Source organism: Chiloscyllium punctatum, chromosome 17 (genome assembly GCF_047496795.1).
Source record: "Chiloscyllium punctatum isolate Juve2018m chromosome 17, sChiPun1.3, whole genome shotgun sequence".
In the NCBI taxonomy this organism is placed as follows: Eukaryota; Metazoa; Chordata; class Chondrichthyes; order Orectolobiformes; family Hemiscylliidae; genus Chiloscyllium; species Chiloscyllium punctatum.
The window spans coordinates 44,632,145-44,657,734 of NC_092755.1; the positions used below are offsets into that span (position 1 = coordinate 44,632,145).

At 42.3% G+C, this 25,590-nt stretch overlaps 1 protein-coding gene across 2 annotated transcripts in view; it reads right to left on the minus strand.

The window, feature by feature from the left end:
* LOC140487778 (tRNA (32-2'-O)-methyltransferase regulator THADA) overlaps positions 1-25,590 on the minus strand; it is a 295,012-nt gene that overhangs the window by 233,541 nt on the left and 35,881 nt on the right. For both annotated transcript variants that reach the window (XM_072587028.1, XM_072587029.1), the window contains exons 6-8: positions 25,010-25,130; positions 23,438-23,586; positions 13,892-13,979 (exon numbers count right to left, since the gene is read on the minus strand). In XM_072587028.1, the coding sequence (XP_072443129.1) occupies positions 13,892-13,979; positions 23,438-23,586; positions 25,010-25,130 (358 nt within the window). The remainder of the gene's footprint in view (positions 1-13,891; positions 13,980-23,437; positions 23,587-25,009; positions 25,131-25,590) is intronic.

Genomic DNA, 25,590 nt, shown 5'->3' on the forward strand with positions numbered 1-25,590 from the left:
AGCTTCCACATCTTTCCTAAAGTGAGGCGACCAGAACTGCACACAGTACTCCAAATGTGGCCTAACCAAAGTCCTGTACAGCTGCAACATCACCTCACGACTCTTGAATTCAATCCCTCTGCTAATGAACGATAATACTCCATAGGCCTTCTTACAAACTCTATCCACCTGAGTGGCAACCTTCAAAGATCTATGTACATAGACCCCAAGATCCCTCTGTTCCTCCACCTGACCAAGAACCCTACCATTAACCCTGTATTCCGCATTCTTATTTGTTCTTCCAAAATGGACAACCTCACACTTGGCAGGGTTGAACTCCATCTGCCACTCCTCAGCCCAGCTCTGCATCATATCTAAGTCCCTCTGCAGCCGACAACAGCCCTCCTCACTGTCCACAACTCCACCTATCTTTGTATCATCTGCAAATTTACTGACCCACCCTTCGACTCCCTCATCTAAGTCATTAATAAAAATTACAAACAGCAGAGGACCCAGAACTGATCCCTGCGGAACTCCACTTGTAACTGGACTCCATGCTGAATATTTACCATCTACCACCACTCTCTGACTTCGACCGGTTAGCCAGTTTTCTATCCAATTGGCCAAATTTCCCTCTATCCCATGCCTCCTGACTTTCCGCATAAGCCTACCATGGGGAACCTTATCAAATGCCTTACTAAAATCCATGTACACTACATCCACTGCTCTACCCTCATCCACATGCTTGGTCACCTCCTCGAAGAATTCAATAAGACTTGTAAGGCAAGACCTGCCCTTCACAAATCCATGCTGGATGTCCCTAATCAAGCAGTGTCTTTCCAGATACTCGTAAATCCTATCCCTCAGTACCCTTTCCATTACTTTGCCTACCACAGAAGTAAGACTAACTGGCCTGTAATTCCCGGGGTTATCCCTATTCCCTTTTTTGAACAGGGGCACAACATTCGCTACTCTCCAGTCCCCTGGTACCACCCCAGTTGCCAGTGAAGACGAGAAGATCATTGCCAACGGTACTGCAATTTCCTCACTTGCTTCCCACATAATCCTAGGATATATCCCGTCAGGCCCGGGGGACTTGTCTATCCTCAAGTTGTTCAAAATGTCCAACACATCTTCCTTCCTAACAGGTATCTCTTCTAGCTTAACAGTCCGTTTCACACTCTCCTCTTCAACAATACGGTCCCTCTCGTTCGTAAATACTGAAGAGAAGTACTTGTTCAAGACCTCTCCTATCTCTTCCGACTCAATACACAGTCTCCCACCACTGTCCTTGATCGGACCTACCCTCGTTCTCGTCATTCTCAGGTTTCTCACATACGCATAGAATGCCTTGGGGTTATCCTTGATCCTATCCGCCAGGGATTTTTCATGCCCTCTCTTAGCTCTCCTAATCCCTTTCTTCAGGTCCCTTCTGGCTATCCTGTATCCCTCCACTGCTCTGTCTGAACCTTGTTTCCTCAACCTTATGTAAGCCTCCTTCTTCCTCTTTACTAGACATTCAACCTCCCTCGTCAACCAAGGCTCCCTCACACGACCATTTCTTTCCTGCCTGATCGGTACATACATATCAAGGACACGTCGTATCTGCTCCTTGAAAAAGTCCCACATTTCCACCACATCCTTCCCTGACAGCCTATGCTCCCAACGTATGCTCCTCAAATCCTGTCTTACAGCATCGTAATTTCCCTTCCCCCAATTGTAAAAACTTCCTTGTTGTGCGCACCTATCTCTCTCCATAACCAAGGTGAAAGTCACAGAATTGTGGTCGCCATCACCAAAATGTTCACCCACTAACAGTACAGCTGTGAGATATTCCTTTACCAGTAATGCAACTCCCCACCCCTTTTACATCCCTTTCTATCACACCTGAAACATCTAATTCTGGGACATTCAGCTGCCAATCTTGTCTCTCTTTCACCAAGTCTCCAAAATCACAATGATAGCATAGTTTCAAGTGCCAACCAAAGTTAGAACTACCTTACCTATTATTCTTCTCACATTGAAACACATGCATTTCAGACCACCTCTTGTATTTTCAACAGCAAGGTCCTGCCTGTTCTTGTTCTTAGTCACTTTTGCTTGGTTTCTACCTCTCCCTCAATTTCTGCATCTACTGTCCCACTCCTCTGGTTCCCAATCGCTGCCACACTAGTTTAAACCCTCTCCAACAACTCCCATTAACCCCCAACACCTCTCCCTCCCTCCCCCCCCCCCCCCCCACACCACCGCCCCCACCCCCGGTTCCAAAGGTCATCAGTCCCGGTCCTGTCCAGGTGTACCCCATTCAGTTTGTAGAAGTCCCACCTCCCCCAGAGCCAGTTCCAATTCCTCATCAATCTGAAACCCTCCCCCTCACACAATCTTATCAGCCATGTGTACATCCTATATATCCTGTTGTTTCTATTCTGACTAGTTTGTGGCACTGCTAGTAATCCTTAGATAACTACCTTTCAGGTCCTACATTTCAACTTTCTTCCTACTTCTCTAATATTCTGCTTTAAGGACCTCATCCCTTTTTTTAACCTATGCCACTTGTACCAACGTGTACCACAACCACTGACTTTTTGCCCTCACCCACCAGAATGTCCTGAAACTGCTCCGAGATATCTAGTACCCTCACACCGGGGAAGCAACACATTATCATTGACTCTGGTTTGCAGCCACAGAAAAGCAGAGGGAGGTGCCATGAATTTGGCTGAGAGGCTATTCCACTCAAAAGTATCTGAAACGTTAAATCTGTTTGGCAGGGAAATAGACACAGGAGATTCTTACACAGCTTGCTTAGACCTCCTGCTCTGCCTGGTGCTCACCCATTCCCTTCCTGCCTGTGGAGTTGGAGTATGCGATGTGACCACCTCTCTAAACATGCTATCCATGATACTCTCTGCCTTGTGAATGCTCCAGTGTCCCCAGATGCTGAAACTCAGGTTTCCAGGAGCTGCAGCTTCTTGCACACATGCAGGTCCCAGCCACTGGAAATGTTCCAGCTTCCCACATCGAGCAAGAGGAGCAGACTACAATTTGGAACACTCCTGTCATGTCTTAGCCCTTTAACGTAATTAATCTTTCCAATGTCAAATACTTTTAAAACTAAACTGAAGCTGTTGATGCTCTCTGCTTTGATAACAATTTCTCAAAACATACTTGTTACGCATCAACAACAGTTTCCAGAGGCTGTTTAGGCTCGCACTGCTTTACCTGCTGGAACTCTCACTGCCAACCTTCCTCTCATGATGTTCTGTCTTCTCTCCTCTGAACCTTGCCTCTCTGTTGTTTGGTTAGAGGAGGGAGGAGGAATGGAAACACTACAGAAATGTAATGTTTGGGGCTGATTGTTCCTTAACAATAGGTTCTTCCACGATACCCCTTGCACCTGCACAGACTGCAAAGTCCACTCCCAGAATGCTAATAAGCGATGTCTCAGTGTCCTCTGGTTGGATCGCAAGTGGAGACCCTCAGTGATTTCTGTTTGGGCTTTTAACTTCTTACAATTTACATCAATGACTTAGATGAGGGGAGCAAAAGCCTGAGAGCTCAATTCACTGATGGCACTATGATAGAGAGCAAATCACATTGAGAAGAAAATATAAGGAAATTGCAGCCACATATTGACAGGTTGAGTAAGTGGAAAAAAATCTGGAAGATAGACTGTGGAAAATGTGAAATTGTTCACTTTGGCAGGAAGAATAAAGAAGAAGAGTATTTCTTAAATGGAGGACAACTGTGAAATTCTGAGGTGCAGAGGGAGTCATGTGCTCTAGTGCATGCATCACAAAAACATAGAACGCAGGTATATCACCTAATCAAAAAAGGCAAATTAACGTTGACAGTTAATTGTCAATCATTATTAATTACTTTATTCTGCCCAGCAACACATCTACCAATCTGATTCCACCTGTCAACCAATCAGCACTCTCTTCTCAAAATATAAATGTTAGTTTCTTGTCACGTTGGCATGTCTTGCAAATTGTTGAGATGAATGCAAGAAAAAAAGCTTTGGCAAAACGTGTCGTTTTTCAACAATATTCAAGTTCTGTACTACCAAACAAATATTCACTGCTAAACACTCGAATTTGTGCACTTGAGATATGCATCACTTTGGTTTTTGCTGACGTTCACTTTAATTCAAAACCTCAAGAAAGCCTTCTGAGAAATTCAGAAATTCTTCTGATTGTTCTGTGCTTGTTATAAGTTTTGTTATCTGCAAATCTAACTGATGCTATCATTCACCTGCGAATATAAGTGCCAGATTCTGTCTTCAAATATGTGTTTGATCATGGCTTTTGCACAAACATCGAAGAGCAATGGCAATAAACCATACCCAATAGTCAAACTCCTCTTCCAATTCCACCTGATTCTAAATCCCTGCTGACTACTCTCACTGTTGTTCTTTGTCCATGTACTTATGTAAAACCCCAGTTTTTTTTATTTTTCTGTATTTTTAATTGTGAACCAATATGAAAAAAGAACTATTTTAAAAGATCAAGGATAGGTGTGGGATTGTTGTATGTTTTGAAAGCAAGTAACCTGACAATTCCCGAATAAACATTTACACAGCTGCAGCGTTGAAGTATAGTTGTAGTTGAGGTGAATACTGGATTAGTGGTGCTGGAAGAGCACAGCAGTTCAGGCAGCGCTGCTCGTTGGATGCTGCCTGAACTGCTGTGCTCTTCCAGCACCACTAATCCAGTATTTGATTTTCAGCATTTGCAGTCATTGTTTTTACCTACGTAGTTGAGGTGAAGCCAAGGGAGATTTTATTTACAACTGGAAGCTGATTGGTCTACAGACACGTCATCAGATCTCCACCAGCTGGAGAGCTCTCTGTGTTCTTTGCAGTAAAAGCCACTTTAAAACTGAAGAAAATTAGTTGCTATAAGCTGTGACTTTTACTTGTTAATTCCTTTTCTCAGTTCCAGTTGAAACAGCCTGTTGCAAACTAATGCAAATCTGCTAGAGAAGGAAGACCAATGAGCAGCATTCTGACCTGCACATGAGTCTCAGCAACCCTGTAAATAAGAATCTCTGAACTGCTTTCCCAGTCTGTACCTTCATCCATAATGTCCATGACTTTTTTATGCACATAAGGGGGAAATTTAAGAGGATTTGACTTTTCATTAGTAGAGCTATACACTGATGTTTCCTAATTATTTACCTGTTGCTAAGAGTATTTCAGTAAAGTAGAAACATGGTCTGCACTTTCTGTCAACCTGGATCTAAATGACAGGTAAATTGGATAATTGTGAGCACTTTTTAACATTCTTAACGTTTGTAACAAATTTGGGAATAGCAAGTCTTGATTTCCAGTGCATTGCCCCACATGGTGCAACACTTATCTGTAGTTTCTTTTTCGACTCTAATGTCTTTCAGCACTGTCAAGAACTTACAAATTCTGGATTAGTGGTGCTGGAAGAGCACAGCAGTTCAGGCAGCATCTGAGGAGCAGTAAAATCGACGTTTCGGGCAAAAGTCCTTCATCAGGAATAAAAAAGTCAGTCCAACCAATTTTTTTTTAAAATCTACAAAACAAACATACAAAACCTGGCCACACATCAATTTTATCAAGCTGAGTAATTTCTCTTGTCCTGGTTATCTCTGATATTGCCTTCCTATCTATTGTCTTTGTTATAATTCTCAACGCAACCTTTGATGCTTGGACAATCAATCGACCTGATTACATGAAAACCTCATAGAGATTTTAAAGAGGTGACAAATGTTGTGGATAGATGCTGTTTATATGGACTCCCAGAAGAGTTTTGATAAAGCCCCACTCAAGATATTGTTATCTAAATTGGTAACTCACAGAATTGAGGGCAAATTACTGACATAGATAGGCAATCAGTTGAGTAGCAGGAAACACAGAGTTGGAACATTGGGTCAATACTCATTGGCAGGACATGATTAGTAGTGTCCTTGCAGGGAAGGAATATAGAACAGTACAGCACAATACCGGCCCTTCGGCCCACAATGTTGTGCCGAGCATTTAGTTTAATCTAAGATCAACCGAACCTACACACCCCTTAAATTACTGCCATCCATGTATTTGTACTATAGAACATAGAAATGTGTCGTGCCTCAATTATTCACAATATTCATTAATAACTTGGATAATGGCATTCCTGATGAAGGGCTTTTAACCAAAACATAGATTTTCCTGCTCCTCAGATGCTGCTTGACCTGCTGTGCTTTTCCAGCACCACACTTTTGACTTTGATCTCCAGCATCTGTAGTCCTCACTTTCGCCTAATGGCATGAAAAGTCAAATATCCAAAACAAGTGATGACACTTGTGCAGTATTGTAGACAGTTTTCTTGACAGCATAAAATTGCAACAGGTGAATGGGCAAAGCTGTAGTTCGATGGATTTTAAAATAAGCAAGTGTGAAGTTATTTATTTTGAATCGAAAAAGGATGCACCAGGATATTTTTGTAAGGCGCAAAGTTAAATACAGTGGCTATCCAATGTGATTTGGGGGTTCAGACATATAGCTATTTAAAATGAGATGAACACATGCAGAAAATAGTCAAGAGGCTAATGGAACGCTGGTCTTCATATCTAAAGGTATAGAGTACATAATGCAGACATAACATTGCAGATTTACAAAACCCTGATTAAACTCTCCAGCACTGTGAGCAGGACCGGGCACCACACCTTAGGAAGAATGTTCGTTTCAGCTGAATAAAGGCAACTACAGAGGCATGAGGAAGGAGCTGGGTAGAACTGACTGGGATAGAAGCCTAGCAGGAAAGACAGTGGAACAGCACTGGCAGGATTAATTACTCTGGGAGTAATTCAGGAAACACAACAGAGATTCATCCTGAGGAAAATGAAGCATGGTACAGGGAGGATGAAGCAACCATGGCTTCACTAGGGAAGTCAGGGATAACATCAAAGCAAAAGAGAAAGCATATAATATGATGAAGGGCAGAGGGAAAACAGAGGATTGGGAAGCTTACAAAGACCAATAAAGGGCAAAAAAATAAGAAATAAGGAAGGAGAAGATTAAATATGAGGGTAAGATAGCCAGTAATATAAAGGAAGACTGTAAGAGTTTCTTTAGATATATAAATGGCAAAAGAGAGGTAAATGTAGACATTGGGCTGCTGGAAAATTCAGTTCCTCAGCCCTTTCTTTGTGGTGGGGTACAAAGAAAGGGCTGAGGAACTGAATAATTACTTTGCATCAGCCTTCACAGTGGAAGACATGAGTAATATTGCTCAAATTCAAGAGAGTCAGGGGGCAGAGCTGGGTTTGGTGGAGAACGTGCTAGAAAAACTGAATGGCCTGAAGGTGGATAAATCACCTGTATCAGATGGACTACACCCTAGAGTTCTAAGGGACATAACTAAAGAGAAGTGAAAGCATTAGTGGTGATCTTTTAGGAATTGCTAGAATCAAGGAAGGTTCCAGAAGACTGGAAAATCACTATATGACACCCTTGTTTAAAAAGAGAGTTAGGCAAAAGATGGAAAATTACAGACCTATTAGCCAAACCTCAGTCACGGGTAAGATCCTGGAATCCATTGTGAAGGATTAGACTTCTGAATACTTGGAAGTGTATGGTAAAGTAGGGCAAAGTCAGTGTGGTTTCATCAAGAGGAGGGCATGCCTGACAAATTTGCTAGAATTCTTTGAGGAAGTAACAAGCAGGTTAGACTAAGGAGAGCCAATGGATGTTATCTATCTGGACTTCAAGAAGGCCTTTGACAAGGTGTTGCACAGGAGGCTGGAGCCATGGTGTTAGAGGCAAGATGCTAGCATGGATAGAAGATTGGCTGTCTGGCAGAATGCAGAGAGTGGGATCCTTCTCAGGATCCTTCATTCCTGAAAAGGGCCTTCTCAGGATGGCACCACAGTGTTGGGAGCACGCTTTTCACCTGATACATTAACGATCTAGGTGAAGGAACTGAAGGCATTCTGGCTAAGTTTGCAGATAGATACAAAGATAGGTAGAGACAGATAAAATTGAGGAGGTGGGAAGGCTGCAAAAGAATTTGGACAAGTTAGGAAAGTCGGCAAAGAAGTGACAGATGGAATACAATGTGGGAAAGTGTGAGGTCATACACTTTGGGCCCAAGGCAAGCGCATGATGCTAGGCCACAGATCAGCCATGATCTTGTTTAATGATGGAGTATACTTGAGGGGATGACTGGCCTACTCCTGTACCCAAGTTCCTATGTTTCCGAACTCAGGCTTGTCTTTGGCTCCTTTTTTCAGGTGAATATTAATACTTGAATGAAGTTCTCAGGCCATTCTCCTGATCAGTAAATATCTTTATACAGCTTGGAAGCACTGAGGTTACATTCTTTCCAATTTTCATGAATTCTATTGTTACTTCCCTTATTGCAGCTGCTTTTCTAATTTTTATCTATTTAGTCCGCTGTTATTTCAACATTTCCAGTTTCTGATCCATTTAAATTGACCATCATTTTCTTCTTCTAGTTCAATCATGTCCTGCTTTTCAAATATTCCATATTGTTCTTCAAGATACTCCACCCAAATTTTTATTTTCTGTTCCCTGTTTCTTTAATGTGTTTTCATTGCTTGTTCACAGAGATGGTTGTTTTTTGTCTCTAGCTAACTCACTTACTTCATTTACGAATTCTTCACTTACCTCTTCCTGTTTCTGTCGATTCCACTGTTTTCTCTGTATTCCATCTCAGATCTTATTTAGTTGGAGTACCATTTCCATTTTCAGAAGATTAGAAACTCAATTTGCCTTGGCTTTTGGTTTGAGCTTTCTAGTTCTGTATCTTTATCTCACCACTAAATCGTCCTGTAACAAATATATGTGTTGCCAAACATTTTCCCCATATCATGTCTGCTCTTATGACGCCTAAACCATGCAGTTTTTATCATGAGTCTTGTTGCTGTGCAAAAATCAGCTGTTTTTGGCTTCACTCATTTCTTTTTCCAAGTCTCTATGCTCCTACTTACTCTGTCATCTGTTTCTTTTCAACAATGGCCCATCCACTCTCCTGTTTGATTTTTTTGTTTTCAGTTCCATTCCACATTTCATCACCATTCTCCTTGAATCTCTGCTTGAGGATATATATATATCTGAATCATGGTAACGTCCTCTATTTATCCCTTTGACTATCTGACTTACATTTCACACAGTTAGCAGCTACTTTGTCAAGCATGACGGCTACTCCCCACCTTTTTTCTTGTTGGGAGTTTCAAGAGACTTCCAGATCATGAGGGAGAGAGAGAGGTGCAAGCCTGCAGGGAAATCAGAGATGTGGAAGACCTACAGAACAGTGAAACTATGGGCTTTAATGTTCAAAATATCAAGTGGAATAATATTAAAGGGTAAGGGAGGAGCCAAACTTCTGAAATATATATCTTTCACCAGCAGTTCTTGGTCCCACAAGGAAGCAAGCACTGCTGGATTTGATGGTGGGGAATGAGGTTGTCCTGTGAGGGAAACACTTGGCTAAGAGTGATCACCATATCTTAAGGGTTAGATTAATTATGGAGAACAGCAAAGGAACAATCTGCTTCCAAACTGGAAGAAGACTGACTTCAATAGGATGAGAGGGCATCCAACCAGGCCAATGGAAATAAAGATTAACAAGTGAAAATTAACAAAACGATCTTTAAGGGGATGACGACTAAAATACTAACTAAAGTACACAAATAGGATGGCAGTAGGGGAATCAAACAGTGGATGATCAGGGAGAAAAGATACGGTTAAAGAAACAAGGAGGGTGTACGATGCACGTCAGGTGAATTCTTCAAACAAGAATCAGGCCAAATACAATAGCTTAACAGAGAAAAGAGGAAAATTAGACTGGCAAAGAGAGAGAAAAATGATAATGGAAGGAGGGGCGGCTGGATCTTATTTGGAGCAAACTGATGAAATGTGAATGGAGATGCACGGCAAGGCTAGAATACATAAGGAGTCTTTGTTACCAAGGAAAAGGAAGCTGAGAAAATACATCAGTCAAAGTGGAGATGGTAGAAGTATGGTTGAAGTACTCATTAAGTGTAAATGAATAGGCTGGATGTACTGGAAAGGCTGAATTTGCTTAGAATGGTTACATTGCCCATGTCTGGATCCCAGGATCTTGAAGAAAATGGGAGTGGAGGTAGCAAAATACTTCCACAGATCTGAGGGAGGTATCAAAGGATTAGACAATGTAGACCAGAGAGAGAAAAAAATAGTGTGCAAGGACTCTTTGCAGTAACTTGAGGTGAAAGGCAGTGGTGAGTAAAATTTTAGAAATAATAATTAGGGGAACGAAGTCAAAAGAGAGGTTTGTGTATATTAAGGATAATCAACATGGATTGTAAAAGACAGACTGTTTTTGTTTCATCTAATTGAATGTATTGGTGAAGTGACAGAGAACACTGATGAAGGGAATGTTGTCTCTGTGTACGTTAAAGAAGTGTTTGACAAAGTACAATACAAAAGGCTAGTTAACAAAATTAAGAACAAGAAGATCAGTGTCAGCTTGAATAAAAAGTTATTGAAAGACAGAAAACACAGAATTTAATTGATTAGCAAATCTGGGAGAAGAAATTCTTCATCTCCATTTTAAAATGGGAGGCTTTATTTTGAAACTGCTTCCCTACTTTGAAGTTCGAAGAAACATCTCAATATCTACCCTGCCAACACACCAGATTATGATGTTTCATTAAGATCATCTCTCAGAGAATAACAGAATCCTTACAGTGTGGAAGCAGGCCATTTGCCCACTGAGTGCACACCGACCCTCTGAACAGCATCACACCCAGACTGACGCCATTACCCTATCCTTGTAATCCTCCATACTCCACAGCCAATCCAGTCAACCTACACATCCCTGGACACTATGGGCAATTTAGAATGGCCAATCCACCTAACCTACACATCTTTGGACCATGGGAAGAAACCAGAGCACCCGGAGGAAACCTACGCAGACACAGTCAGAAGGCAAACTCCACACAGTTGCCTGAGGTTGGAATCGAACCCGGATTCCTGGCACTGTGAGGCAGTAGCACTAGTCATTGAGCCAGCAGATCACCCCTTTTCTGAACAAAAATTCTTCCAACTCCAATTACTGCCACCCTGTTGATTCTTTCCTAACAATTTCTTCATACCCTTTCATCCCAATAATTAGTTTTCTCTGAACTGAGAGTATATCCCTCCTTAAAAAAGGATACTTAATCTGTACACAGTACTCTACTGTAGTCTCACCAAACACCGATACAGTTGTAGTAAGGCTGCACTAATTCACCATTCCCTTTTCAATAACAGCCAATATTCTATTTGCCTTAGTAATTACTTGCTGTACTTGTACCTTAATCGTTTGAGATTCAAATATGACAGGATACTACACACTCTCTTCTGCCTTCCAATTTTTCCCACCAAGTAGGTAAACTCATACTCCATCTGCCATTTTATTGCCCACTTACCTCTTTATATTCCTCTGCAAACTCTTTGTGTCCTACTGACAATTTGCTTTCCTATCTTTGTATTGTCATCATGCAATAAACAAAAGCACTTAATTCTACATGCAAAGTGAGAGTGAATGTCCTTGATGTTATGAAGTTAAAGGTGTGTACTATATCTTTAAGAGAGAGTGAATGCTGTTTGGGACTGACAGCTTACAAACACCTGTGTATATGACCAGATGGCAGTCCCAGAATGTACTAGAAAATTGAAAATATGTAAAATTTGGCTGTCAGATGGATACCTGAGTTTTGGTTCCTGGTTTGACAACAATTCGAATTTAACCAATCAGCTTAAATCATGCCCCAGCATACTAAAACTCAACTCAGTTTGAATTTATTGTCTTGCCAACATCGAACCAATGAGATGGTCTGATGTTGGGAGGTATAAAATGTGGGCATTTTGAAAACTGGTCAGAGAGCAACTGCCAGCCAGACAGAAACACAGGGAGAGCTAATGTCTTACTCACCAAGAAATTAGGAAACATTCTCTTTCAAAGGTACCTTTTCATATGAAACATATTCATAGTAAAAAGAAAGAAGACAACCCAGGGGGATCTTCAGTCAGAAGACAGGTGAAGACAGCAGTTGTGTCATTCTGAAATTAAGTTGATGTAATTTTAATAAGTGTCTTATTATTATAGAGCTGGAGACAAAAAGTAAGCAGTTAAGAAAAAGGGGAGATTGGTTGTTGTTTAACGTTCACTTTTAGAGTTAAAAGATAAACTGATGTTATTTTCTTTAAATAGTGGAATTTGAGAGTTCTCTGTCACTCATATTTTAACAGATTATGAAGTGAGGTGAGCTTTTCTATGTATTTGGGTTTAAGTAACAGAGGGGTTCACCTCCGTATCCTAACATTAACGACAAAACATCATTTTATTGAGTGCAGTATCAAGAAGCCCTTGCAATGCCAGAATGAATAGCAATCAGGGGACAACTATCTGAGTTCCAAGACATCACTGCAAGAGTTCCTCAGGGTACAAGCCTAGACAAAACCATCTTCAGCCGTTTCAGCAATGACTATCGCTCAATCATAAGACCTGAAGTGAGATATTTGCTGTTCATTACACACTGTTCGATACCAGTCATGACCTCTCGGAAAATGAAACATTCCATGTCCATATGCAACAAGCCACAGACCACAGCCAGCTTGAATTGATTTGTAATAAGCAACTCTGCACCACATAAACATCAAACACACTCCATAAATATCTCCAAGAGAGAATCTAACCATTGGCACTTGACATTCTATTACAATGCCATCGCTGAATTCCCCATAAATAGCATCCTGGTGTGCCACTGTCAAGAAACTGAACGGGACTACAATTTAAATACTGAGGCTACAAATGCAGCCTGAGGCTGAGGACTCTGTGGTGAGTAACTCACCTCCCAACACCTCAAAGCCTCTCTGCCATCTGTAAGGTACAAGTCAGAAGTGTGATAGAATAATCTCCACTTGCATGGATGACATCAGCACCAACAACATTCAAGCAGCTCAATACCACCCAGGAGCCTGTCTAATCAGCATTTCACCAACTTCAACATTCACTCTCTCCATCAGCAATGTAAGGTGACAGCTGTGTGTACCATCTGCAAGATGCATTGCAACAACTGACCGAGGCTCCTTCTAAACGAATAACCTCTACCACTACTGAAAGGAGAAAGGCAGCAGATACATGAGAACTCTTTGTCTCTCCAAGCCACACAAAATCCTGTTTTGGAACTACATCATTGTTCCTTCATTGACACTGAGTTAAAATCCTGAAAGTTTCAATCATAAACACTGAAACGAACATCGCCAGGACTCCAACAATTCAAGAGAGTGACTCATCACCAGCTGAAGGGGAGAATGTGCAAATTCCACACAGACAGTCACCAAAGGATGGAATTTTAAGTGGGTGCCTGGCACTGTGAGGCAGCAGTGCTGAACACAGTGCCATCATGCCACCTCAAATCATAGAATCCCTACAATGTGGAAGCAATCATTCAGCTTATTGGGTCCAAGCCTCCAAAGAGAATCTCACCCTGACCATGTAATCCTACATTTCCTGTGGCTAATCCACTTAACCTGCACATCTTTAGACTGTGGGAGGAAATGAGAGCACCAGGAGGGAATCCACGCAGATATGGGTAAACTGTGCAAACTCGTTGCCTAAGGGAGGAATTGAACCTGAATCGCTGGCACTGTGAGGCAGCAGTGCTAACCACTGAGCCACCTGCAGGGTTGGTTATGTAGATAAAAAGAGAGAATAGGACTGATTGGATAGTTCTACAGACAACATGGACTCAACAGGCCAAATGGCAGAATGACTAGAAATAGCAAGTTCTCAGAATCAATATCTCCTCTAATGATAGGGAAACCCACGTGACTCACAGAGATCGTTGTGTGTGGAACCTCTCAGCAGCATCACAGCTATGCAACCCAAAGAGAACATAGCACAGAGTAACTTACCTTGAAAAGCACGGGACAGAATCTGACTCCGTTTGTCCTCACAGTGAGCCACTATGACAGGAAACAGCAGATCCAGCAAGACAGAGGCCTGTGACAAAAGTAACACACATTACCACTTTCATCATTTATATAAATGATTTGGATGTGAACATAAGAGGTATTGTTAGTAAGTTTGTAGATGACACCAAAACTGGAGGTGTAGTGGACAGCGAAGAAGGTTACCTCAAGTTACAACAGGATTTTGATCAGATAGGCCAACGCACTGAGAAGTGGCAGATGGAGCTTTATTTAGGTAAGTGCAAGGTGCTGCATTTTGAGAAAGCGAATCTTAGCAGGACTTATACACTTAATGGTAAGGTCCTAGGGAGTGTTGCTGAACAAAGAGACTTTGGAGTGCAGGTTCATAGCTCCTTGAAAGTAGAGTCACAGGTAGATAGGATAGTGAAGAAGGTGTTGGTACGCTTTGCTTTATTGCTCAGATCATTGAGTATAGGAGTTGAGAGGTCATGTTGCGGCTTTACAGGATGTTGATTAGATCACTTTTAGAATATTGTGTGCCAATCTGGAAAGGTGTTGTGAAACTTGAAAGGGTTCAGAAAAGGTTTGCAAGGATGTTGCGAGTGTTGGAGGGTTTGAGCTACAGGGCGAGGCTGAATCGGCTGGGGCTGTTTTCCCTGGAGCATCGGAGGCTGAGGGGTGACCTTATAGAGGTTTATAAAATCATGACGGCATGGATAGGATAAATAGACATCTTTTCCTTAGGGTGGGGAGTCCAGAACTAGAGGGCATAGATTTAGGGTGAGAGGGGAAAGATATAAAAGAGTCCTCAGGGACAATTTTTTCACACAGAGAGTGGTACGTGTATGGAATGAGCAGCCAGAGGAAGAGGTGGGAATAGTACAATTGCAACATTTAAAAGGCATATGGACAGGTATATGAATAGGAAGGGTTTGGAGGGCTATGGGCCGGGTGCTGGCAGGTGGGACTAGATTGGATTGGGATATCTGGTCGGCTTGGATGAGTTGGACTGAAGGGTCTGTTTCCATGCTGTACATCTCTATGGCTCTACCTAGTGATTCACAGAACAACATGGGGAGATTTAATCCAATAGCATGAGGTGACCTAATCGCACCAACACAGGGAGATCAAATCCTGCCAACAAGGGGAGACCAAACCCTGTCGATGTGGGAAGCAAAACCCTGCCAACACAAGGAAAACAGATTCCGCTGCACACTTTTGTCTTCACAGTGAGTCACTATGTCAAGAAACATCAGATTCCGCAAGACAGACGTCTGTGACAAAGAACACCTATTAAACAGTGGTTCATAGAATAACACAGGGAGAAAAAATTACAGAGAGGCAAAATCCCACTGCAGAGGGAGACCAAATCCCACCAACATGGACAAAGGGGGAAAGCCACCTCACCAACTCAGGGAGATTACACATTGTCAACACTGAGCAATGTGCTGGCAACACACTCCAATGCATGGAGAGACCAGACCCCACCAGCATGGACAGAAAATAATCCCACTGCAGGGTGAGAACAAACTCCACCAACATGGAGACATAAAATCCCAAGACAGGGGAGACCAAATCCCATCAACACAGAGACACAAAATCCCACTGCACGGGGAAACCCACTGCACGTACATGGAGGCCAAACTCCAAGAGTGCAGGGAGGTAACATCTCATCAACACGGGTAAACCAAATCCCAACACCGAGAGACCAAACCTCAACAAGACAGATAGACTAAATCCCACAAACACAGAGACCAAATGCCACCTACCCAGAGAGACAAAATCCTGCTAACACTAGAAGACTAAACTCTGTCAACACTGGCTGAATTTGAACTAGCAGGACCTGATATGAATTCTTCCTCATTGAGAGGTGATCTGCCAGAAATGGAATGACATGAGAAGATACATGATGAGGAAAGTAAACATTGAGATTTATTCTGTTTTTGACTGATGTGAATTTTTCAGTGATCTGAATTGGATGCAATGACTTTGCATGTTCCTGCTCTCCTTCCATCCTAACCATGCTTAGCACTTTAAGTGAAGAGGCTATTTTTCACATCTTAGACAAAAGGGCTATTCTGCTGTGGGTACCTCTCAAACACAATGAATATCCAGAGATGTACTTTATAGTGGGGTTCCTGAGAACAATCAGGAGCATCATCCTTTTTTTTAAATCTCAGAGGCAGGTACAGATAGTTTATTGGGGTGCTCCATCCCAACTAATTCACCACAGGCCCTGATACCACAGCCAGGCCTGACTGCATTGTGCACTATCTTAATCTCAGTTAATGGTTAATCAGACTGTGCTGGGCTTTGTTAATCTCTTATTGTTTATTTTGCTTTTTATGGTAGTAACTACAAACTTCTGAGTTTTCTTGCTGAGAAATGAAGACATGTCAATTAAGATGCAGTAACTGCTAAATCGTTAAAGTTTCTTCAAGCAAAAAATCTTTTTCACTGCACACTTCAGAGGTCTTAAATCAGCCGATGAAAATCAAACTTTTCAAAGCAAGAGACTGGTGTGGAGTATAGCAGTTCATCCAAGTTGAGTGTACACACACATATGCTGTAACCCAGCATGTATGGACAGCTCAAGCAAAAATAACTTCATGAGAGTGTTGGAATTGTCACAACTGTATAATTATCATATTGTATAGTTTGTAAAGAAGGCTACTATTACTTTTAAGAATGGGCACAGTTAACTTACAAAATGACTCCCAAATGTCACATGACTACCTTTGTGGATTAAGCTGGTATTGGGTCTAGAACGTATGTATTGCAGAAATAAACTACAGCAGATCTCTCTGAACTTCAATGAGCTTTTGCAAGAGTAAACAGAAACTCATCGACAATGGCTTCCCTGAAGCTCCTCCTAGCTCACTGTCACCTCATAGTAAGAACAATTCAAACTGAGATAGTTTGAAGTCAATTACCTTGACAAAGGATGGATCTGTTACTATGGAAGCATAACGCAACAGCTTTGAGATTACTGACAATTATAAGACAAGCTGAGAGAACAATTCTGGCAAAGCTTCCCAGGCAGGAATCTCAGAGGTACCCTCTGAGAAACAGTTCTCAGCCAAAGGGTGCACCAAAGGTAAAAGGCTTTCAAAAATCAATTCAGGCTCAACTGAAGAATCCAGGCAATCTGCAGGTGCTGTCTCTATGGAATTAGCCGTGATGTGGAGGTACCAGTGTTGGACTAGGTTGGACAAGGTCAAAACTCACATGACACCAGGTTATAGTCCAACAGGTTTCTTTGAAAACACTAGCCTCACTCCCAGTGCTAGTGAGAGAGGGAGACCTTAGATGCAGAATTTATAAGTAAAACAAAATTCTGCATTTTGCATATTAATCAGTCGAAACCTGCATCTCCATTCTAACTAATTAAAGATTTAACAGCCATCTTAGGTGAGTTCAATTCGTTCGCATCAGTTGTATGACCTTTTGATCTTTTACTTATAAATTCTGTGCCTTAGGTCTCCCTCTCTCACTATACCTAAAGAAGGAGCCAAGCTCCGAAAGCTTGTGTTCTCAAATAAACCCGTTGGAGTGTAATCTGGTGTCGTGTGAGTTTTGACCATAGAATTAGTGAAGAACAGGAAAGTTCATATCTCTCTCTCTCTCGAAGCTTTCTCTACCAATTGTGTTCACTAGTGCAGAAAACCTCCACCTATTCAACCACAGTAGTCAGAGCCACCGTTGAAATCTACGTTTAAATTTTCACAGCCTTCACTTCTTAAAAGAGAATCCTCCGCGAGTAACAAGAGTGTAACAATAACAGACTAATCTTATCTTCATTCTCATAAGTACCTTTTATCCATATCTACCTTTACTCTTTGGATCTCTACTTTAACAAACAGTCAATTTTAAGTTTGTTAGAGAAAAGGAGAAACATTATCTGCAAAGAAGGGTTTTGGATTGAGGTCAGGCAGTTTTATTAAAATAAGGCAGGATCTGGCCAAAGTAGACTGGGACAGCTACTTGAAGGTAAATCTGTAACAGATCATTGAAAAAGGCCCAACATCTTCCCTTCAGGAGCGACAAGCCCAAAGAACCATTAATTTATAGGAATATTCAGGACTGGATTAAAGGAAAAAAAGAGATGTATAACATGTACAAAGGGAGCAAAACAATGGAAGCCCAAGGCTTTGGGAGGGTACAAAGCGGTTTACCAGGATGTTGTCTCAAATGGAGTATATTAAGTATATGGAGAGCTTAGGCAAACTTGGATTCTTTTCGTTAGTGAGTGTTGATAGCTGAGGGGTGACCTGATAGAAGTATTTAAAATTATGAGAGGTCGATAGTCAGAGTCTTTTTCCTGGGGTAAAATGTTAAATACTATGGGGCATAAGTTTAAGGTGAGTGGGGGGACTCTTTAAAGGAGATATGCGAGGGAAGTTTTTTTACACAAAGGGTGGCACATGTCTGGACTACACTGCTGGACATTGGAATCATACATGTTAGCAAAGTTTAAGAAGCACTTAAACAGACACATGAACAGGCAGGGAATAGAAGGATATGGACTCGTGCAGGCAGGTGGAATTAGTTTAGAATGGCATCATGTTGACACAGACATGATGGATTGAAGGGCCTTTTCCTGTGCTGTACTGTTCTATGTTCTACACTAGGTAGCTCAGAGGAATGGAGCAATGTTGGGGCGCTTAATCACAGACCCCTGAAGGTGGCAACACGGGTCAATAGGGTAGTCAAGAAAGCATACGGGACACTTGCCTTTATCAGTTGTGGCACCGATTATAAGGGGAGGGAGGTTATTTTGAAACTGTATATGACTTTGATTATCCCACAGCTGGAGTACTGTGTGCACTTCTGGTCCCTACACATAAGAAGGATGTGATTGCACTGGAGGGTGTGCAAAGGAGATTCACCAAAGATTGTGCATTTCAGCTATGAAGAGAGGCTGATTAAGCCCAGGTTGTTCTCTTCGGAGCAGGGAAGATTGAGAGGGGACCTGATAGAGGTGCGTAGGATTATGAGGGGCATGGACACAGTGAATAGAAAGCAGCTGTTCTCCTTAGTTGAAAGGTCAATAGCAAGGAGGCATAATTTTAAAGGGAAAGGCAGAAGCTTTAAAGGAGATTTGAGAAAACTCTTTCTCATCCAGAGGGTGCCGGTGTTCTGGAATATACTGTCTGGGAAAGTAGTTGAGGCCAGAAACCTCACAACTTTTAAGACGTACTTGGATGAGCACTCAGAAGGGTCATAATATTCATCAAGGCTATAAGCCCAGTGCCAGAAAGTGGGAGTAGCATAAGTAGTACTACATTTTTGGCAGTACAGATTTGATGGCTCAATGTGTCTCTTCTTTATTGTAAAATCCTTTGAACTGTATCACTTCTTACTTAGTAGCTTCAGTAATAAGTTTGCAATAAATTATCTTGCTTAAAACTGAAGCATTACTGCTGTTATGTTATCATTGGAATACCTGAGAAACTAAAACTAGTTGTACAAATTCACAGTTTATGAATCATTGTGTGTACACACCTGATGTAACTCTGACAGAACAGAGATCTGGGTTGGAAGGACTGCTCTAGTGCAAAAATGCAAAGCTTTTGACCCTGCTGACTAAACTTGTAAAATTCTGTTTAAAGTGCACAAAAACAGAAATTGCTGGAAAAGCTCAGCAGGTCTGGCAGCATGTGTGCAGAGAAATCACAGTTAACATTTCGGGTAAGCTTCTGAGGAAGGGTCACTCAATGCAAAATGTTAACTCTGATTTCTCTCCACAAATGCTGCCAGACCTGCTGAACGTTTCCACCAATTTATGTTTTGGTTTCTGATTTACAGCATCCGCGTTCTTTTGGTTTCTGTTTAAAGTGCCACTGTTTAATTCTTGCACATTGAGTTAATCATAGCATCATAGAGTTTTACAGTACAGCAGGAGACCATTCAACACATCATATCTGTACTGGCTCCCAAAAGACTTACCCAGCCAGTACCATTTTCCAGCCCCATCTCCACTCCCCTCTAAATTATCACTTTCAAATGTATATCCACCTTGCTTTTGAAACCTCTTTTGAATCGGACTCCACCACTCTTCCAGGCAGTATATTCCAACTCTGAGTAAAGACATACCTCCTCATCTCACTCTTAGCTCTCCTGCTAACAATCTTGAAATTGTGACCCCTAGTTACCAGTATACCAGCAATATATCCTGACAAACCTGTTCTTAGTTTTGAATAATAACAATATCTCAATAATATCTGCTCCAAGGAGGATAACTCTAATTTTCTAATCTTTCTATCTGCCTAAAATACCTCATTCCTTGGTGTCATTCTCTTATTAGATTTTAAACAAGGTGCCCAGAACTGAAGACAATACTCCAAATGTGGTCTGACCAATGATTTATAGAGATGTAGCATCAGCTTCTTTATTTTATACTCTATTTATAAACCCAAGGATCCTTATAAGTCTTAACAACTGTTTCAACTTGCCTGGCCACCTTCAAATAATCATGCATGTGAACTCGGAAGTCCCTCTGCTCCTGTATTCCCCTCAAAGTTGCACCACTGAGCTTGTGTTTCTCTTTGTGTTTCTTCTAACAAAATGCATTATCTCATATTTTGTCCCTCTGAAGTCACTAAGTGTCATCCTCACAATTCACTCATCATTCCACCTTGTGTAATCTACAAATTTAGAGATTTTTGCCCTCAACACCCACCTCTACATAAATCAGAAAAAAAAATCCATCATTGATGCCTGGAGAACATCACTTTCAACTCCTCTCCAATCTAAGAAATGCCCGAGTATACCTACCCTCTGTTTTCTATCTTTTAGCCAACTCCGTATCATTGCTGCCAAGGATCTATCAATTCCAAACCTTTCTAATTTGCAAACCAGCCTGCCATGTGGCATATATCAAATGACTTCTGAAAGTCCAAACATACAAAATCCACCAGGACTAAGAGACTCCGCACAGCAAATCAGATCAAAGCTCTGCAGTCCTGCCCCTTTGTATCGTCAACAGTCTTGGACAATTAGGGTGGCACGGTTGCCTCACAGTGCCAGGGACCCAAGTTCAATTCTACCCTTAGGTGACTGTGTGGAGTTTGCACATTCTCCCCGTGCCTGCGTGGGTTTCCTCCGGGTGCTCCAGTTTCCTCCCACAATCCAAAGATGTGCAGTGTTAGGTGAATTGGCCGCGCTAAATTGCCCACAGTGTTCAGGGATGTTAGGTGCGTAGTCAGCTGGATATATAGAGTAATGGGGAATAGGTTTGGGAGGGATACTCTTTGGAAGGTTGGTATGGACTTGTTGGGCCGAAGGGCTGTTTCCATACTGTAGGGATTCTATGATCTATGAAATAAAGAACTAAAAGGAGGTGGAGGCTCTACAAATATCTGCATCATTGATTGAGATCAACGTTAGTACAAACAGCAAGGCGAAAACATTTGCATTCAGCCTAAGCCAGCAATGTTGAGTGAATGACCTGTCTCAGCCTCCTCCTGAGGTCCACAGCGTCACAAGTGCCAGGATTCAGCCATTTCAATTCACTCCACATTGTATCAAAAAGCAGAACGCTAAGGGCCCTAACAGCATTCGGGCAATAGCACTGATAATTTGTGCTTCAGATCTGGCTGTGCCTAAACCAAGGTGTTCCAGTACAGCTATGACACCGAGTGTCATAGCTGTACTGGAACATTTTGGCATAGGCACATATTTTCCAAATATGGAAAATTGCCTCAGTGTGGTCTGTCCACAACAGCAGGACAAATCCAACCCAGAGAATTACCATCTTATCAGTCTACTCTAACCATTAGCAAAGTGATGGATGCATGGATGGAGGCTCTCTGAGGCTCTGGTTTCCTCCAGGGTCATTTGGCTCCTGACCTCATTATAGTCTTGTTCCAAATGTGTAAAAAAAATGAGCTAACTCCAGAGTGGTGACAGGGACTGCCTTTGGTATGACTGCATTTTTACAAACTATGGCATCAAGAATCCTTACAAACATGAGATTGAAGGGAATTGGAGGAAACCTCCACTAGTTGGTGTCATACTAAACACACAGGAAGATGGCTGTAACCGTTGGAGGTGAATCATATCAATCTCGTTCGAAACACTGCACCTCCTCAATATAGTGTCCTAGGCCCAAACATCTTAGCTGCTTCAATGACCCTCTCTCTATCATCAGGTGAAAAGTGCGGATATTTGCTGATGACTGCACAATGTTCTTTACCATTTTCAACTCCTCAGATACTGAAGCAGTTTGGGTTTATAAGCCGCAAAACCTGGACAAGGTTCTGTCTCAGGCTTGAGCTGATATGTGACAAGAAACATCCACACTGCACAAATGCCAGGCAACAGTCATCTCCAACAAGTGAGAAAATAACCACTGCCCTTGAAATTTTCTACTGCATGCAGCTTCCACAGCTTAGCACATAAGTATCACAAAATCCCCACAGTGTGGTAGCAGGCTATTCAGCCCATCGAATCCACACCGACACACCAGAGAGCATCCCAACCATACGCCCCCCCCCCCCCCCCCCCCCCCCCATCCCTGTAATTGTGCATTTCCCATGGCCAATTCACCTAACCTCCAAATTCCTGGACACTACGGGCAATTGAGCATAGCCAACCCACCTAACCTGCACATCTTTGGTCAGCAAGAGGAAACCAGAGTGCCTGGAGGAAACCCATGCAGAGACAGGGAGAATGTGCAAACTCCACACAAACAGTCGCCCAAGAAATTGAACCCTGGTCCCTGATACTGTGAGGCAGCAGTGCTAACCACTGAGCCACGATATCGCCCTGTAGTCTTGAATCACAATGTTTTCGCCTCATTTTTAGATATGCGTGGTGATGCTTCTGGCATGTTCTTCATTAATCTTCATCAACTAAGGCCTGTTAGAGTCACAAAGATATACAGCACACAAACAGACCCTTCAGTCTAACTTGCCATGCCGACCAGATATCCTAAACTAATCTGGTCCCATTTGCCAGTACTTGGCCCATATCCCTCCAAACCCTTCCCATTCACATACCTATCCAGGTCCCTTTTAAATGCTGTAATTGTACCAGCCTCCACCACTTCCTCTGGCAGCTCATTCCATACACGTACCACCCTCTGTGTGAGAAAGGTGCCCCTTAGGTTGCTTTTAAATGTTTCTCCTTAAACCAATGCCCTCTAATTCTGGATTCCCCTACCCCAAGGAAAAGGCCTTGTCTATTTATCCTATCCATGCCCCTCATGATTATATAAGCCTCTAGTAGGTTACCCCTCAGCCTTCAATGCTCTAGGGAAAACAGTCGCAGCTCATTCAGCCTCTCCCTATAGCTCAAATCCTCCAACCATGGCCACATCCTTGCAGCTCAACAGGACATTGGTAAGGTCATTTTTAGAATATTGTATACAATTCTGACCGCCCTTGTAGAGAAAGCAAATTACATATGTTATACCAAAAAAGACCCTTCGGTCCAACTCATCCGTGTGAAATACTTATTCCTATGCCATCATAATCCATGATAAAAATTTGCGTATGTGAAACAATGGAAATCTTTCTACTTTACCCCACTTTGGAAGCCTGGCAGTTGGCAGACAAGCATCTCATTGTGATTGCAGCTCACCAGACCCCGACTGATCAGCAAACTTCCCAAGTCATCAGTTCGCTTTGCCATAACTGTGACCTTCAGCTCTCCGAGAGTCAAGCCATCAATCTCTTGGGGAACAAACAACAGATCAGATTACCAGATTACAAGGGCAGAGAGCTGGAAATGACTGGTACCAAATCAATAACAATTGCTCATCCCATCAATCACCACATAAACACCCCAACTACTGTAAACCACGCCAATCACACTCTCTCATAGCGTCGGTAACACTATCCCTGCAGATCCCATCGATAACTGCGCAACCTATCAATAACTTCTGCCACACTTACCCACACTCACTATCTCACATCTTCAGTGACACACCCCCAACCAATCTATAACTTCCCCACTGTCCTTTGTTGACAGGATAACACACCAAAGTCAGTCACATGCTATCCTTTTATAGAGGATATTTTGAATACTACTTTTCATTTACAGTGGTCAATTCTGGTCTCCCTGCCATAGAATGGATGTTGTTAAACTTGAGAGGGTGCAGAAAAGATTTACAAGGATATTGCCAGGATCGGAGGGTTTGAACTATAGGGAGAGGCTGAATAGGCTTGGAATTTTTTTTCTCTGGAAGATTGGAGACTGAGGGGTGACCCTATAGAGGTTTGTAAAATCACGCTGGGCATGGATAGCACGAATAGCCGAGATCTCTTTCTTAGGGTGAGGGAGTCCAAAACTAGAGGGCATGTTAAGGTAAGAAACGAAAGATATTAAAAGAACTTGAGAGGTAAGTTTTTGGGTGGTGCATGTATGGAAGAGAAAGTGGTGGAGGCTGGTACAATTACAACATTTAAAAGGCATCTGGATGCATATGTAAGGAGATTTAGAGGGTTATGGGCCAAATGCTGGCAAATGGATCTAAGTCAGATTGGGATGACTGGTCAGTGTGGACAAGTTGGACCAAGAGGTTTGTTTATGAGCTGTATAACTCTATGACTCACGGAAGACTCTAGGACCAGAGGGCATAGTCTCAGAATAAAGGCGTGCCAATTTAAGACTGAGACAAGGTGTAATTTCTTCTCTAGAAGGGCTGAGTGTCTTTGGAACTCCCTGCCACAGGCAGCTGTGGAGCAGTCCTTGTGAATGTTTAAGGCTAAATAGGTAGATTCTTGATCAGGAGTTACGACAAGAGTTACGACAAAGGGCAGGAAAGTGGACGTGATGAGTGTTCGATCAGCCGTGATTCAATGAATGGTAGAGCAGGTTCAAGGGGCTGACCAATCTACTCCTGTTTCTATTTTTTACGGTCTGATGCGCTTTCTCTGCATAACTCTGCAATTTTTCTTCTACAAGTGTTGCTCTATCTGGCCTTCCAAAGTTATACCTCTTCAAACAAAGGCACCAATGCCTGAAAATGAGGCCACAGTACAGAGTTAAGACTGGAAAATCAAGGTAAAAGAACCGCAGATATGGGTGTGCAAGGTTACGCAAGCATCACCCGCATCTGGTTTCACTGTGTGAGGAAGTGGAATGATTACTAACCTTCTTGTGTCAATTGGACAGCATGGAGTGCTGCCACTGCCCCAAGCTGGGGCTGAGGGCTGCTGTTGATCAGCTTCACTAGTGCTGTACTGGCCAGTAGTCGACTGTCTGTGTGTAAACTCTGCAACAGCAAACAACATAGGGGTAAGAAATAGAGACAGCCTGCATTATTCCGCCATCACAACCACTCATCCCTCCAGCTTGCCCCTCAATCATGATACTTGGCCTCATTCACTCTTCTGATCCATTCAAGACACCAACATCACCAGTTTTCCCAAGGCTCTTCTCAAAAGCGGATTCCTTCGTTGTGAAACCCACAGTATCTTTTCAATGACTCATTCTTCACAAAGGCTCCATCTGCCCAAATCAGGTTCCTGTTCCTGGCAGGAAATAAGGGAAAGGTCTTCCAACTAACTCCTCATACATGCAATCAGTCTTCTCCTCCGAATTTTGTAAATGCTCGGTGATCCTCCGAATTTTCCACCTCTATTCCAGAAGCTACTTTATGCAGATCCCCACTTTCCTGTGTCGCCTGCATTCATATGAAGACCGATTCCTCCCCCCAACTTCTCTGAAAGATG